General features: G+C 48.5%; 1 protein-coding gene across 1 annotated transcript in view; it reads right to left on the reverse strand.

The window, feature by feature from the left end:
* LOC308596891 (uncharacterized protein) overlaps nucleotides 1-15,273 on the reverse strand; it is a 233,865-nt gene that overhangs the window by 73,416 nt on the left and 145,176 nt on the right. The window contains exons 62-66 of the mRNA XM_081212195.1: nucleotides 12,294-12,338; nucleotides 10,953-10,988; nucleotides 9,970-10,005; nucleotides 9,741-9,800; nucleotides 7,688-7,813 (exon numbers count right to left, since the gene is read on the reverse strand). Of these exons, the coding sequence (XP_081068321.1) occupies nucleotides 7,688-7,813; nucleotides 9,741-9,800; nucleotides 9,970-10,005; nucleotides 10,953-10,988; nucleotides 12,294-12,338 (303 nt within the window). The remainder of the gene's footprint in view (nucleotides 1-7,687; nucleotides 7,814-9,740; nucleotides 9,801-9,969; nucleotides 10,006-10,952; nucleotides 10,989-12,293; nucleotides 12,339-15,273) is intronic.

The raw sequence follows: 15,273 nt of genomic DNA on the forward strand, positions 1-15,273 counted from the left end.
GTGAAAACAAACCCCCAGGTGGCTGATACATTGGGTATACATAATCAATAATAACATATTCAAATCAACCATATGTACAATTCTATATACCTTAACACTCCTCCCTCCATAAGGTTTATTAAACTTTTAACATTTTAATTGCCCCAAATTGTTCAAACCTGCCCAAATAATTCAATATTTTCTCAAACCAATCCTCCTCCTTCTCACTGACCTTAAACCCTTTCATTTTATGTATCTTCACAGTTAGATATTCTAAGATTATAATATTTTTCAATATTTCCCTCCATTGGTTCACCCCTAGCTCTTCTGCATTTTTCCAATTACTCGCTATAACCTGTCTGGCTGCAATTACCATCAATTTTACCCATTTACATTCCTCTTTTGTTTTTAACTAGGTGCTACTCAGGCTAATAAGAACCATTAATTTAGATATTTCCACCTTCCTACCCACAGTTCCCGATATTTCTATACCAATCTGTTTCCAGAATTCATTAACTAACGGACAATCCCACCACATATGACTGTACGTTCCCATCACTCCACATCTCCTCCAACAATTCTTACTTCCAGATTTTGTAATATGATATAACCTTACAGGTGTGTAATACCATTTTTGTACCAACTACAACCCTTGTTCCTGGCAACAAATTAAATGTTCATAAATGTACAAGGCAAACACATACATAAGTATAAAAAACACGTGTCTGAAATAGTAAGAAGTCATATCTGAAGTCATTTTGACTCTCCCAATGACCTCAAATATTCCTCTGCAGTAAGGGAGGAAAATGGGGAGAGCCTCCCCATTGTCTTCTGCTTACAAATCCTGTCTTAAGGGCCTATTTGTGTATGAATAGGGTGAGCCTGTCACCTGGAGTCAGGAACTAAAAGCATTACAAAAGACTGCCCAGGCTGCCCAGGTACTGCAATCAGTGACCATTATCAGGTATCCTGGCAAACAGGATTTCTGCTGTAGACCGCCTCCTCTGCTGTAGACTGCCTCCTTCTGTGATGTATGTATGATGTTTTAGAGCAGGCATAGGCAAACTGTGGCCCTCCAGATGTTTGTGACTACAATTCCTACCATCCCTAGCTAACAGGACCAGTGGTCAGGGAAGATGGGAATTGTAGTCCCAAACATCTGGAGGGCTGCAGTTTGCCTATGCCTGTTTTAGAGGGGTGGTCTTGGGCTACAGGGTGGGCAATTTCAAAAGTCTATAGAAGGCCTTGCGCACCATTGTTCAAGGTTCCTCCTCTCTCCTGCGTGTGGTGAGTGGGGACCCTGTTGCAACAGTTTAATAAGACCAGGCTTATTAGCTGCTTTGCTTCTCAATATTCTCTGGTTGGCCTCTGTCATTTCCTTCTACCGATAGGGAACCCACTTAAGGACTCTATATGGGCTCTGGAATACCCCATAAGGGAAAAGAAGCAGTTTTTTCTTATAACAAGATGAAGCTCTATGTGGCTCTGATTGGGAGACTTTGGAATACAGGAAGTTGCAGATTACTGGTCCATGGAGTTCAGTAATGTCAGCACTGACTGGCAGCTGCTCTCCAGGACCTTAGACCAGGATTTCTTCCAGCCCTGCTTGGAGATGTTGTGGACTGTACCTCAGATGGTCTGGGTGCTCAGCAGGTGCTCTCATACTGAGCTATGAGCCTTCCCTAAAATCTTGTGGGTCATAAAACAAAACAAATCACTCCTACTGCAGTTTATTCCTGCCCTTCGCCCTCAGGTCCCAGGGCAGGTGACAAGAATGAAAAGACAGCTGCAATACCAAAACACAGTACAGTGGTACCTCGGGTTACAGACGCTTCAGGTTACAGACTCCGCAAAGCCAGAAATAGTACCTCGGGTTAAGAACTTTGCTTCCAGATGAGAACAGAAATCGTGTGGTGGTGGCACAGTGGCAGCAGGAGGCCCCGTTAGCTAAAGTGGTGCTTCAGGTTAAGAACAGTTTCAGGTTAAGAACGGATCTCCGGAACGAATTAAGTACTTAACCCGAGGTACCACTGTACTGAAAATGGTTTTAAACAACTTGAAATTTCAGAAATAAGTCAGGTCCTAGAAATGCGCCTCACCAACAGCTGCAAAGAACCACAATGACCGCTTCCCACATTAAACAGGGGGCGCCCTTTGCGTAGTCGCGCACAGCCCCCTGGACCCTATGTGGCACCATTAGCACAGGCTTGGCATCGCCTCCCCCCAGGTGGGATACCTGGAGGTCTCCGCCTACCTCAGCCAGTTGCCCAATCCTGCCTGGGGAGGCGTTGCCAAGGTGATCAGGCCAGGTAGGGGGAGGGACTACCTGCCCACACAATAGGGGGAGGATCTTACCTGGGAATCGTCAGTTGGCTCCAGAGCTTCTCCCACCCTACCCACCCTCAGTTCAGACTTCTTTGTGCAGGTTAACCTTTTCTCCACAGGTACGCAGGCGCTGCTACGTCAGGGTCGCTGTTGAAGGGCCGGAAAGGAATTCTCCTGCATTGGCAGGTTTGCCTTTCCCGTAGCAAAACGTCACAACTTTGGTGGTATCAGGTCTAGGGTGGAATCCTTTAGTCAATCTTCCCTAAATGAGGAGGGGGTGTGCAGCGGTGACCCACGCCCCCTCCTCTTTGCAGCGGCAATACCAGGGTTCCCCGTTAAAGGGGTTATTTGAGGGGAGGCTTTGGTCGTACGCCTAGAGGTCGTCATTGCTCTCCCCTGTGACAGCGGCATAATGGGGGTGGGCTCTCTCTGCTTGAACATATGTTCTCCAGAGCCAGCCCACCCACCCCCACACACACACACTGGATAACCCTGATGTTCCCCAGATCCCCTGCGGGGGACTGGGAAAGATAAACGGCCAATGCCTGAGCCAAGGTCTACCCACATCTGAAACATGATAAAGTTGTGGCCAATTTTAATCCCATAGCATGTTGTCTTGAGTCGTTATTCCATGGGGGGGCCCGCCCAGGGTTTGGGGGGACTCCGCCTGTCCATGCAAAGCAGCACTTCTGTAGAAACGAACTCCTCCCAAAAGCCAAGCCCATTTCAACCAAAGGGTTCAAAAGGTTGTGGCTCGGTTCTAATCAACTGCAGGAAAGCACTACAGTGGTACCTCGGGTTACATACGCTTCAGGTTACACACTCCGCTAACCCAGAAATAGTGCTTCAGGTTAAGAACTTTGTTTCAGGATGAGAACAGAAATCGTGCTCCGGCGGCACGGTGGCAGCGGGAAGCCCCATTAGCTAAAGTGATGCTTCAGGTTAAGAACAGTTTCAGGTTAAGAACGGACCTCCGGAACGAATTAAGTACTTAACCTGAGGTACCACTGTATTTGATAGGAAAACAACTGTTATGTACTGAGGTTCTCACCCTGGACCAGCAAGGGGATACTGTAAATAGTTTTTACTCAGGTCCACATATGCAAATAAGGGATCAAAAGTGATGACACAGTGATTCTCCAAACAGCTCTTGTTTATTCACAGGTCAGAACAGAACTGAACTGAAGGGTTCAGCCAGCCTGCTTATATAGAGCTCCAGTGCAACGTAACTGTAACAACTTTCTGTAACTATCCAATCACTGAACGATTCCTTATTTGCATATGTGGACCTGAGTAAAAACTATCTACAGTATCCCCCTGCTGGCCCAGGGTGAGAACTTCAGCACATAACACTCCTTCCCACTGAGATAAGGTGTTAGTTACAATCGTAATGGTTTCCTTATATACAGCACTACGCGTAATGGTTCAATTAGGCACAAAAGCATATCAGTTACATTTCACATACTTCCATCTCATTCTGCAAAACGCAGCCCAGATGCATTCGCTGAGCCTGCAGCCACACTGACCAAGAAACCGCAGTCGCATGGAGCAAAACAGTTCTCTGAGTGTCAGGGAACAGAAGCACAAAGGAACAAAGCAACCTCGGCAGCAAAGCTCACAAACGATTATCCTGCCTGTGTCACCGTGAAACAGCCCATTAGGTGTCTACTCATACAAGTGATGTCCTCCAAGCACTTTGGACACCCAGTCCAGGTCACAGCGACACAAGGATTTGCAAGAGGGATTGCAGATGTCTGAGCTCCCTGCTTTTTAAAGGGGAAAGTCTGGACGGGAGAGCAGGGGAAATGACAGGGGCTAGGAAGGTAATCGCAGCGTTTTGGTGAATCCCAGAGCGGTGACTTTGGTGTGACTCAGTCCTAGGCACCGAGGACATAAGGACTTTCTCCCCCACCCAGAAGTGAGCACCAAAACCTAGCCTTTGCAGAAAACCTGACAACAAGTCTTAGGGCACTTTAGAAACCAATGCATATACCGTATTTTTAGCTTCATAAGATGCACCTGACTGTAAGATGCGCCTAGTTTTTACAGGAGGAAAACAAGAAAAAAATATATTCTAAATGAAACAGTGGATGTATGATTTTTGTGGTTCATGCTGTGGCTACAGACATGATATGTGATTTTACGGTGAGTTTGGGGTAGCCCAATGCAAAAATCCCGAGAATCCATGTGGATCCATGCTTGTAACCATGTTTTTGCGCCATTGCAGCCCCACGAAACAGCGGATGCGTGGGTTTTTTGGTGCAGGCTGTAGCCATGGACATGCTATGTGATCTGATGGTGAATTTGGGGTGACCCAATGCAAAAATCCTGAGGATCCATGGGCTTTTACCTCCCCCCTCCCAGGCAGCCTCCTTTATCGCTAGCATCCCTTATCTCCCTTCCCATCACTTGCCGATCAGCTGCTCAGCGGCTTCGTTTCAACACCCCCTTCCCTCTTTCTAAACAAAAAAATCACGATCTGCTTTTTGCCCCTGGGCAATTCGGCTCCAGGAACCACACATTCACCCCATAAGACGCACAGCCATGTCCCCTTACTTTTTAGGAGGGAAAAAGTGTGTCTTATGGAGCGAAAAATACGGTAATGTGATTAGAGCTTTTGCTGCGATATGTATCTGTTAAGAGTCACAACTTCCACGCTAGCTTGGCCACGTCCACAGAATGGAAGAGGACAGGATCCCCAAGGATGTGCTCTATGGGGAAATGGCTTCAAGCACCTGGCCTGTTGGCAGACCCACTCTGCAGTGCCAAATTAAACCTTGTGGAGGCCCCTAGGCAGTCAAAATCGGGGGCAGGGGGCAGCTTGCAAATGATCTCCTAATACGTTTTTGATTTCACCAGCCCACAAGATCAAATCAGTATTGCTTTGAGCGGTGATAATTTTAGGTTATATGTTAGTGACTAAGTTTAGATAGATGATAGATAGATAGATAGATAGATGATAGATGATAGATAGATAGATAGATAGATAGATAGATAGATACACACACACACACACAGTGGTACCTCGGGTTACATACACTTCAGGTTACATACGCTTCAGGTTACAGACTCTGCTAACCCAGAAATAGTGCTTCAGGTTAAGAACTTTGCTTCAGGATAAGATCGGAAATTGTGCTCTGGCGGTGTGGCAGCAGCAGGAGGCCCCATTAGCTAAAGTGGTGCTTCAGGTTAAGAACAGTTTCAGGTTAAGTACGGACCTCCGGAATGAATTAAGTACTTAACCCGAGGTACCACTGTATATTTAACTGTTGCTATATCTGTATCAGGGACGCAGGTGGTGCTGTGGGTTAAACCACAGAGCCTAGGGCTTGCCGATCGGAAGGTCAGCGGTTCAAATCCCCGCGACGGGGTGAGCTCCCATTGTTTGGTCCCTGCTCCTGCCAACACAGCAGTTCAAAAGCACATCAAAGTGCAAGTAGATAAAGAGGTACCTGTTACACCTAATTGCAAATTCAAATGTATCCCCATCGTGTTTTATGACTTCCTTGATATTGTATGTGGGCTGCAACTGGTCTGTGACCGAAATAATAAATTCATTCATTCACTTTGAGCGGTTGTCGCAGGGCCAGGAAAATGCGTGGGGCCTCCTCTGCCTGTTTGGTAATCTGGCACTGCCACTCTGTGCTACAAAAATGTCCGCAAACAGGACATGGAAGTTGGCAACATCAACTCCAACCGCAGTGCCTGGAGACAAACCATCAGGTTGTGCATTGACCAGAGGAGGAATGACCGCTGGGAGGAGCGCAGAGAGAAGGAATGCCCTAGTGCATCTGCAGCAGCCGGACGCCTTACTCTGCCCCAGCTGCAACAAAACATGTCACTCCTGTATAGGTCTCTACAGTCACAGCAGGCGCTGTGATTCTCCAATGGTTTGGCTTCACCCTCAAAGCTGCTCTCCTCCATTGTCTCTCGAGACAGACCGGTGCCAACAACAACAATATGTGTTATGTCCAGCCATTCCCAAATATTTTTGGGCCGCCACCTGCTTGGTTCCATAAATTCATCCCTAGTGCCCCCTAACTTAACTTATAAAAAGCATTACTCAGAATGGTGGTTTGTATAATCCACTGAATGAGTGTAACACGTCGAAATCTGAAGCAGTAACAATTAAGTTAAAGGTAAAGGGACCCCTGACCCTTAGGTCCAGTCGTGACCGACTCTGGGGTTGCAGTGCTCATCTCGCTTTATTGGCCGAGCGAGTCAGCGTACAGCTTCCGGGTCATGTGGCCAGCATGACTAAGCCGCTTCTGGCAAACCAGAGCAGTGCATGGAAACGCCGTTTACCTTCCCGCTGGAGTGGTACCTATTTATCTACTTGCACTTTGACATGCTTTCGAACTGCTAGGTTGGCAGGAGCAGGGACCGAGCAACGGGAGCTCACCCCGTCGCGGGGATTCGAACTGCGACCTTCTGATCGGCAAGTCATAGGCCCACAACGCCACCAGCGTCCCTGTAACAATTAGTAGTAACAATTGTTACTACTGTAACAATTGTTACCCTGTAACAATTGTTACCCTGCAGTAACAATTAGCCGCACATTTATTTGAAACCCAATTGAAACTACTTCAACAAAATGGATGACCGTGACACCAGCTTTTCGAAGCCTGATTGCCATGCGCACCTCCAACATCCCCTGGCACCCCCTTGCCTCTTAGCACGCCCCCCCAGGTAATCTCATTGACCCCCCAGGGTGTGCTACCATCCACTTCAGGAACCACTGTGTTAGGGGATTAGCCTTATCATGGGGCAGCTGAAATCATAGAATTGTGGAGTTAGAAGGGACCCTAAGGATCATCTAGTCCAATCCCCTACAAAGCAGGAATAGGCAGCTGTCCCATACGGGGATCGAACCTGAAACTGTGGCGTTATCAGCACCACGCTCTAACCTACTGAGCTCTCGCCCTAGAACCAGAAGCAGAGGCATGTCTGGAAAACCTGGCTTCCAATTTCGGCTCCCTAGAAATCTAATAAATACGGTAATGTTCATGTTGAAGAAATAATAATGGCTCTATAAAGCTTGTCGTGCTGCGAAGTTAAGAACGCTGACCCAGAAAACTGCCGGTTGGACTAGCTGCGCCTCTGCTCTGCGCAACAGGGCTCTCCCGATGTTCTCAGGAGCAGCCAAGGCTTGATTTATACGGCAATTCTGATGGAGAGGATATTAAATGGCAGAGCGTCATGGCGCTTACTTTTTGATAGTTCACCTCAAGAGTTCCAGTGGGTCCCTTTCAAGCATCTTATGAAGTAGCTTTGAAAAGCTTGGGGGTGCTTTCGTAATCCACCTCCACTCACTGCATTTGAGTCAGTTCCCCGAATCACTTGGCCACTGGGCTGTCGCCACACCCAGCTGTTGATCACCTACCTTTTGCCCTGGAATTCCAGGTGGGCCTGTGGCACCTCTCTCCCCCTGCGACCCGGGGGTCCCGGGGTTGCCACGGATACCCTGGATGCCTTGTGCCCCTGGAGGTCCCGGGACTCCGGGTTCACCCTAGCGAGAAGACACCATATTGTCCCATCACAAGATGAGCACACGTTTTTTATAGTATGATCGTGATTAATTATCAGTTGCTTTGTACAACAACAACAATATAATTTGTTATTTGTACCCTGCCCATCTGGTTGGGTTTCCCCAGCCACTCTGGACGGCTTCCAACAAAGATTAAAAATACATTAAAATGTCACACGTTAAAAACTTCCCTGAACAGGGCTGCCTTCAGATGTCTTCTAGAAGTCTGGTAGTTGTTGTTCTCTTTGACATCTGAAGGGAGGGTGTTCCACAGGGCGGGTGCCACCACCGAGAAGGCCCTCTGCCTGGTTCCCTGTAACCTCACTTCTCGCAGTGAGGGAACCACCAGAAGGCCCTCGGAGCTGGACATCAGTGTCCGGGCAGAACGATGGGAGTGGAGACGCTCCTTCAGGTATACTGGGCCGAGGCTGTTTAGGGCTTTAAAGGTCAACACCAACACTTTGAATTGTGCTTGGAAACGTACTGGAAACGTATCGGAAACAATAAGCCTCAAAGCGACTTGACAAGGGGAAATACAAGAAGTAAATAGCAATTTGGACCTAGAATCATAGAATTGTAGATTTGGAATGGATCATCAATGCAAGAACAGGCAGTTGTCCGATAGAACCTGCCACCTTGGCATTATCACAGCACCACACTCTAAGCAACTGAGCTAACCTAGATATTTCTTTTATAGCAGTGGGCATTGCAAAGCACCTAGCATGTTCACCCAACAAGGGCAAGTCCTACACACCCCTCCTAGAAGATGCCAGGGACTGGCTGGGTGAAGAGGAGTGGTGGGAGGCACGAGCCAGGGAACCCTCAAGGGAAACCCCAGAGGAGGAAGGCTCAGAGCCCAGGGATTGGTGGTGGGACACAGAGGAGAGGTCGGAGGGAGAAGATTGGGAGGAGGTGGTGTTGGAAGCTGATGGGGCAATAGGGTTTACTGAGCAGGAAGAGCCTGTGACAGGGAGCAGTTCAGACTCTGAGGCTGAAGCAGTGCAGAGGTGGGTCACAAGGCTGCTGGAGAATTCCAAGAGGCTGCCTCTCCTGCTGTAAGAAGCTCCTTCCTGGTCTCCAAGAACATGCAGAGTAATGAGAAGAGCTGAACGAAGGTCAAAGGCGCACAGATGCAGTTTGAGACTGCTTGGGAAACTTCCGGGAGAGGTGGAGCCTTAGAAGGGGCGGAAGGCAGGGACCTTCAGTTCACCAACTGCCCTACAAGGGGAAGACCCACCGAAAGCGTTGCCGAGTTGTATGCTGTTTCCTTAACAAAGAGTTAACTTCGCCAACAACTCTGCTTCTTCATACTGACCTGTATTTGACTCCAGCCTTGACAGATGACCACCATAGGAAGCAACATTAATGAACCAATGGCCTAGGCGAACAAAAAGGCCTTAGCCTGGCAGCTAAGGATGGCCCCAGACGGGTCTCCCCAAGGAGAGCATTCCACAGTGGGGCCACCCCCGAAAAGGCTTGTTCTCATGGGGTCAACCTTCACTCCTTCTTCAGGGAAGGTCTTCTGATGAAGACTGCAGGGTCAGAGCTGGCTTGTATGGGGAGAGGTGGCCTTTGGGTTTTGTGGTCCTCCTGATACATTTCCATCTCTTTGTAGCCCTCAGCTCCCTCAACTGGAAGGGAGGCCAGTTTCACTTTCCACCCTGATGGTCTACTTCAGGCCAGTCTGTTTCTTCTCTAGGAAATCTGTAGCTCTCTGGACACTGGACTATAGCTCCCTTTGTCCCTGACCGTGGGCTATGTTGTCTGAGGATGCTGGGAATAGGAGTCTAGCAGCACCTGGAAGGTTAAACGTTCCCCACTCCTGTCTTCTGTAAAGGACTAGTTGGCTGTACAGAGAAATAAATGAAGTCTCAATATGGAGATGGAGCAGGAAAGTTGCCGAACTTACCTTGTGCCCAGGAGGTCCAGCCTGACCAACAGGTCCCCGGTAGCCAATCCCTGGCTCTCCCTTTAGAAAACAGAGCAAATAAGAGAGAAGTGAATCCCGACCACACAGCATAATACACAGGTTCACATGATGCCAATAATCTGTGACTCAAATTGCAAGCAACTCTGCCAGTGGAAGATGAGTTGCTTGTTCTGGGTGGCCCCTGATCCCAGCAAAGCCATTCCTTTACCTTTTGACCCATTTCTCCTTCTTCGCCTCTGGCACCCTGGTAGAGAAAAGAGCAAAAGGTAAGTTGCTAGTCCTCTTGATGCCATGAAACACCCTGGATATGTTTGGGCAATAACTGATACAGGCTTAGGGGTGGGTGTATTCAAGCTGTAGTGCCTCTGCCCTGATCTAGCAAGGTTTTTCTTGCATCCATATCTGAGTATGTGCTGTGTGCAGCGAAAGTTGCCTGCAACTCTATGTAAAGTCTAGTTTTGGGCCCTGAACTGGGGTATCCAGTTGCTACTGTGATTGCTGGGCAGAACTGGAAGCGCTGTCAAAGATCTCCCAGCCTGTAAGAATGTCTGGACTCTCCTTCCTTTGATGTTTTTAAGCAGAGGTTAGATGGCCATCTATCATGGATGCTTTAGCTGAGATTCCTGCATTGCAAGGGGTTATTGGGTTATTGGGATCCTCCGAATCTCCTGAGGGGCAGTTCCTCTTCCAGCGGTGGGAAAAGCCACACCTCCAGTGGAGAAGAGAGGAAAGGGGCCAGCCAAGCGAGGAAAGGGCTGGAGGATGCTGCCAACGCACGCCACTTCCGTCGCCCAGCTTGCACAGAGGGGTGAAATGCAAGGAGGGGAGGAGGAGGCTTGGGGTGCCGAAGTTCTTATGTTGGGGGAGAAGCCGGAAGGGGCCACTCCCGGATTCTGCAAGTGACTAAGATGGACACGAACTTTGTGTATCTGCACTGTAAATAGTTTTCACAATAAAACCTGTAAAAGACAGGTCAGAGTCCTGCCTGGTTACTCACGAGCAGCCACCACACAGCATCTGACATGTACTTTGTCGTTTTTTATTTTGATTTTATTCTGTGAACTGCCCTGAGACCTCCAGATATAGTGTGGTATATAAATTCAATTAATGATGATGATGATGATGATGATGAAGAAGAAGAAGACCTTTGGTCTCTTCTAACTTTATGATTCTATGACCTTTGTTGCTTACCTTCTCCCCTGGCTCCCCTGGTTCTCCTGGTTCCCCCTGTAAGGGAGAGAGAGAGAGAGAGAGAGAGAGAGAGAGAGAGAGAGAGAGAGCTCACTGTACCCTCAGGCTCAGATGTTTACATGCTTTCCATCGCACAGCAAAGATTTCAGACAGCCCCGTTCCATGTGCTCCCCTTGCACAAATGCAGAGATCAGAGCGTCTCCTTCAACTTTGCTCCTCTTGGCCAAAGCCTCTCCAAGCTGTTCTCCCTGTCCAACAGTGCAACGGCCCTCCCCATTTCTCCTTCCTTCTCAATGCAAGACTGGGAAACACATGGCCCATCAGATGTTGCCAGACCCTTGATTGAAACTCTAGAAAGGTACTGATAGTCTCAGTGAAGACAACAGTGAGCCAAGTGGGCCAATAGTTTGAGTCAGTATAATGCAGCCATGCAAAGCCACTTCCGCCCTGCAGAGGAGGTGGGATTGCGGGCGTCACAGCCCAGCTCCCGCCCAATTGGGGGAAGCCCCGACGGCGTCACCCCCTGGCCAGCCAATCGGCTGGCTCTGGGGGCATGGCCTATCCTATTTAAGGTAGGATGCGGCCAGGGATCTCCCTCTTTTCCTGCCTACCAGCTGTTCCTGTTTCTCACCCTTTAAGGTTTTCATTCCTTGACCTTGCTATGGATCTTGGTTGGTCGCCATTGAGGGGCCTGGCAGGATTTTTTCCACTTGTCAAATTGGCACCAGCCACTTGGTTTCTGCCTACCTCATAGCAAATCGTCACAACTGTCTGGGTATTGGCAGTTAGGCATTGGTACTGTTTTGTAGATGGAAGAGGGGAGGAAGCGCCATCGCCTGCCTTGCATATTGAAGGGTAGTCCAATAAAGGATTCCAGGGGGCGTGGCCCTGTCCGAAGCCTAGGGAGGTAAGGGCCTAAGGCATGCCCCCAATCGGTGGCCCCAGGGGAGTTCCTAATTGATGTGCATCAGCAGGACTCCCCCTACTGGTGGTTAACCCTTCCCGGACTTCAAGCGGATGGGCTGAAACCAGATATAGTTGGTTAGGACCAATGCCTAAGCCAATACCGCTCATCACCTGTAACCAATAAAGTTGTAGCCTTATTTAGCCCATTAACCTTAATAATTGTGTCATGTGTCTTTATTTCCACTGGGGTGGGGGTGGCAACTCGCCATGCAAGGAGATCCACTAGGAAATGGGGGGTGGGGGTAAGGAATTGAAGGGAGCATCTAGAATCCTGAAATCCAGCTTTCCGTAGTAGTGCAACATTTTGCCGCAAGCCCCAATTGTCGCACACGCACACATGTGCACAGATGTTACAGCTGGTGCAAAGAAACTGACCTGTTCTCCTTTGCTGCCTTGGCTTCCAGGTGCCCCCTTTTCTCCCTGAAAAAAAAACACAGAATTAAAGAGAATAAAGAAACCTCGTCGTTTCCAAGCACAGTCCAGCTATGTGGAATCTTGCAGGAGCCTCTTGGGAAGCTGGTGTGATTGCGGCTGGATCTCTAAGAGCACAGTAGTGGATTTCCTCCTCCTCCATTTGGAAAAGGCAACGTTCCTCCAGGAACCAGAGGGCAAAAGGTAATGAAAAAATACCGTATTTTCAGCTCTATAAGACGCACTTCCCCCCTCCTAACAAGTAAGGGGAAATGTGTGTGCGCCTTATGGAGCGAATGCAGGCGGGAGGCTCTGCTCAGCGCTCCCTTTAAAGAGCCACGTGGAGCGTGTGTGCGGCTCCACGGGGCTTTTCCCTGAGGAGGGAGGACCGCCCTTCTCCCTCCTCAGTAAAAGCCCCCAAGAGCCGCACGCACACTCTGTGAGCTCTTTAAAGGGAGCGTGGCTCTTGGGGAAGCCTTAGCTGTGCACAGCCTCTCGCGGGCAGGGGATGAAGGCTCCCCTTGCCCGGGAGAGGCTGTGCGAGGCCAAGCAAGAAGCCAGGACAGCTAGCTTCTTGTTTAGCCGCGCGAAGCCTCCACAGGGCATGGGGAGCCTTCATCCCCGTGCCCTGCGGAGGCTTCGCGGGGCCATCCAAAAGCCAGAACAGCAAGAGGGAGCACTGCACAAAGCTTCCTCTAGCTGTTCTAGCTTCTGGCTTAGCCCCGGGAAGCCTCCGCACAGCAGCAGGGAACCTTCCTCCCGCTGCCGTGCGGAGGCTTCACGCGGCTATCCCTGGCTTTTGCGGGAGGTGGGGGAAGGGACAGAGGACCCCACCTCCCAGAAAAGCCCCCCAAGAGCCGCACTCCCTTTAAAGAGGTCAGGGAAAAGCCAGGTCGCTTGCTTTCGCTGAAGCCAGGAGGGCAAGAGGGATCGGTGCGCACCGATCCCGCTTGCTCTCCTGGCTTCAGAGATACCCCCGCAAAGCCTCCTGAGCGAAGATGGAGGAGCGCTCCCTCTTCGCTCAGGATGCTTTGTGTAGCTTTTTTATTTTCCTCCCCTAAGAACTAGGTGTGTCTTATGGTCCAGTGCGTCTAATAGAGCGAAAAATACGGTATATCAAGGCAGCAGGGCTTCCTTGCTGGTGGTTGTCCCTGGAATCTCACTGACTGTGCACAGAAGGATTTGCAAGCCAACTCACATTTTACAGGTGATTTAGGAACATAGGGAGATGCCCTGAAGGAGCGTCTCCACCCCCATCGTTCTGCCCAGACGCTGAGGTCCAGCGCCGAGGGCCTTCTGGCAGTTCCCTCATTGCAAGAAGCAAAGCTATAGGGAACCAGGCAGAGGGCCTTCTCGGTGGTGGCGCCTGCCCTGTGGAATGCCCTCCCATCAGATGTCAAAGAGATAAACAACTACCTGACATTCAGAACACATCTTGAGGCAGCCCTGTTCAGGGAAGTTTTAATGTGTGACATCTTAGTGTATTTTTGGTCTTTGTGGAAGCCGCCCAGAGTGGCTGGGGAAACCCTGTTCAGGGAAATTTTAATGTGTGACATCTTAGTGTATTTTAATACTTTGTTGGAAGCTGCCCAGAGTGGCTGGGGAAACCCAGCCAGATGGGCGGGGTACAAATAAATTATTATTATTATTATTATTATTATTATTATTATTATTATTATTATGCCTTATCCTCCCACAGACCATTGTTCCATCCAGCTCAGTACAGTGGTACCTCGGGTTACATACGCTTCAGGTTACATACGCTTCAGGTTACAGACTCCGCTAACCCAGAAATAGTGCTTCAGGTTAAGAACTTTGCTTCAGGATGAGAACAGAAATCGTGCTCTGCCGGCGTGGCAGCGGCAGGAGGCCCCATTAGCTAAAGTGGTGCTTCAGGTTAAGAACAGTTTCATGTTAAGAACAGACCTCCGGAGCGAATTAAGTACTTAACCTGAGGTACCACTGTACTGGCTATACTGACTGGAAGCTGCTCTCCAGGGTTTCAGAAAGGGGCCATTCCCAGTCTGACCTGGAGATATCGGGGATTGAACCTAGAACCTTCTCCATGCAAGGCTGATTCTCTGCCACTGAGCTATGGACCTCCTGTGACTTCCCTGCCACTGTTCTTATTAGTGACATTATGAGTGTCCCAAGAGACCGTGTGGCCTGGCTGTGCTGTCAACGGAGGGCCATCTATTAGGAACTATTAATCCTGGCTGTTGGCTCAAAGGTCCCCAAAGCGAAAGCGCTGCATGATTGACAATTGTCTTTGCGGTATAATAACGTCTGGAACCTTGCGATATCTGAGACAGTAACACGCAATTTAAAAGGATCCGAAGACCCTGAATGTTTCTATGTTGGGTTTTTTTCACCGGTGGAAGTTATTCTCTTATGCTACTGCAATAATGCGCAACGTTTGAACCTCATAATCCTGAATGAAATTGTTCTGTTCCATTGTTCAGCTGCATACTTTGATGTATATCTTGGGATGCAATGGCCTTTTAGTAATTCTAGATTTTTATTTTTATTTATTTATTTATTTATTTATTATGCTTTATTAACCGTAGTTACATCTATACATCTAAGACATTTTGTAGTCTGTAGATCAAACCCATCAAAATAAATATTCCAACAAAGAAGTATATATCGTCATAAATTTAACTTCCTGTCCTTCTCAACATCTTTTCACTCTAATAAACCTGTTACCTAAACTTATCAGCAAAATCATGATAAAATATTAATATGTATCTATGTATATATATATCTATTTAACCCATTTAACTTTTATTCGCAGAGCTTGTTCAAAAGCTGCTACCGAACTCAAGATTGCAACACTTATTTTTTTAAGTTACTCTTTAGAGGTTCCCAGTTAACTGGATAACTGGCCTTTTAGTTATTCAATAAAATGAGTATATATTTTTAAGAAAGGAGAGCAGAAAAGAGG

Source organism: Podarcis bocagei (genome assembly GCF_964188305.1).
Source record: "Podarcis bocagei genome assembly, chromosome: 10".
Lineage (NCBI taxonomy): Eukaryota > Metazoa > Chordata > Lepidosauria > Squamata > Lacertidae > Podarcis > Podarcis bocagei.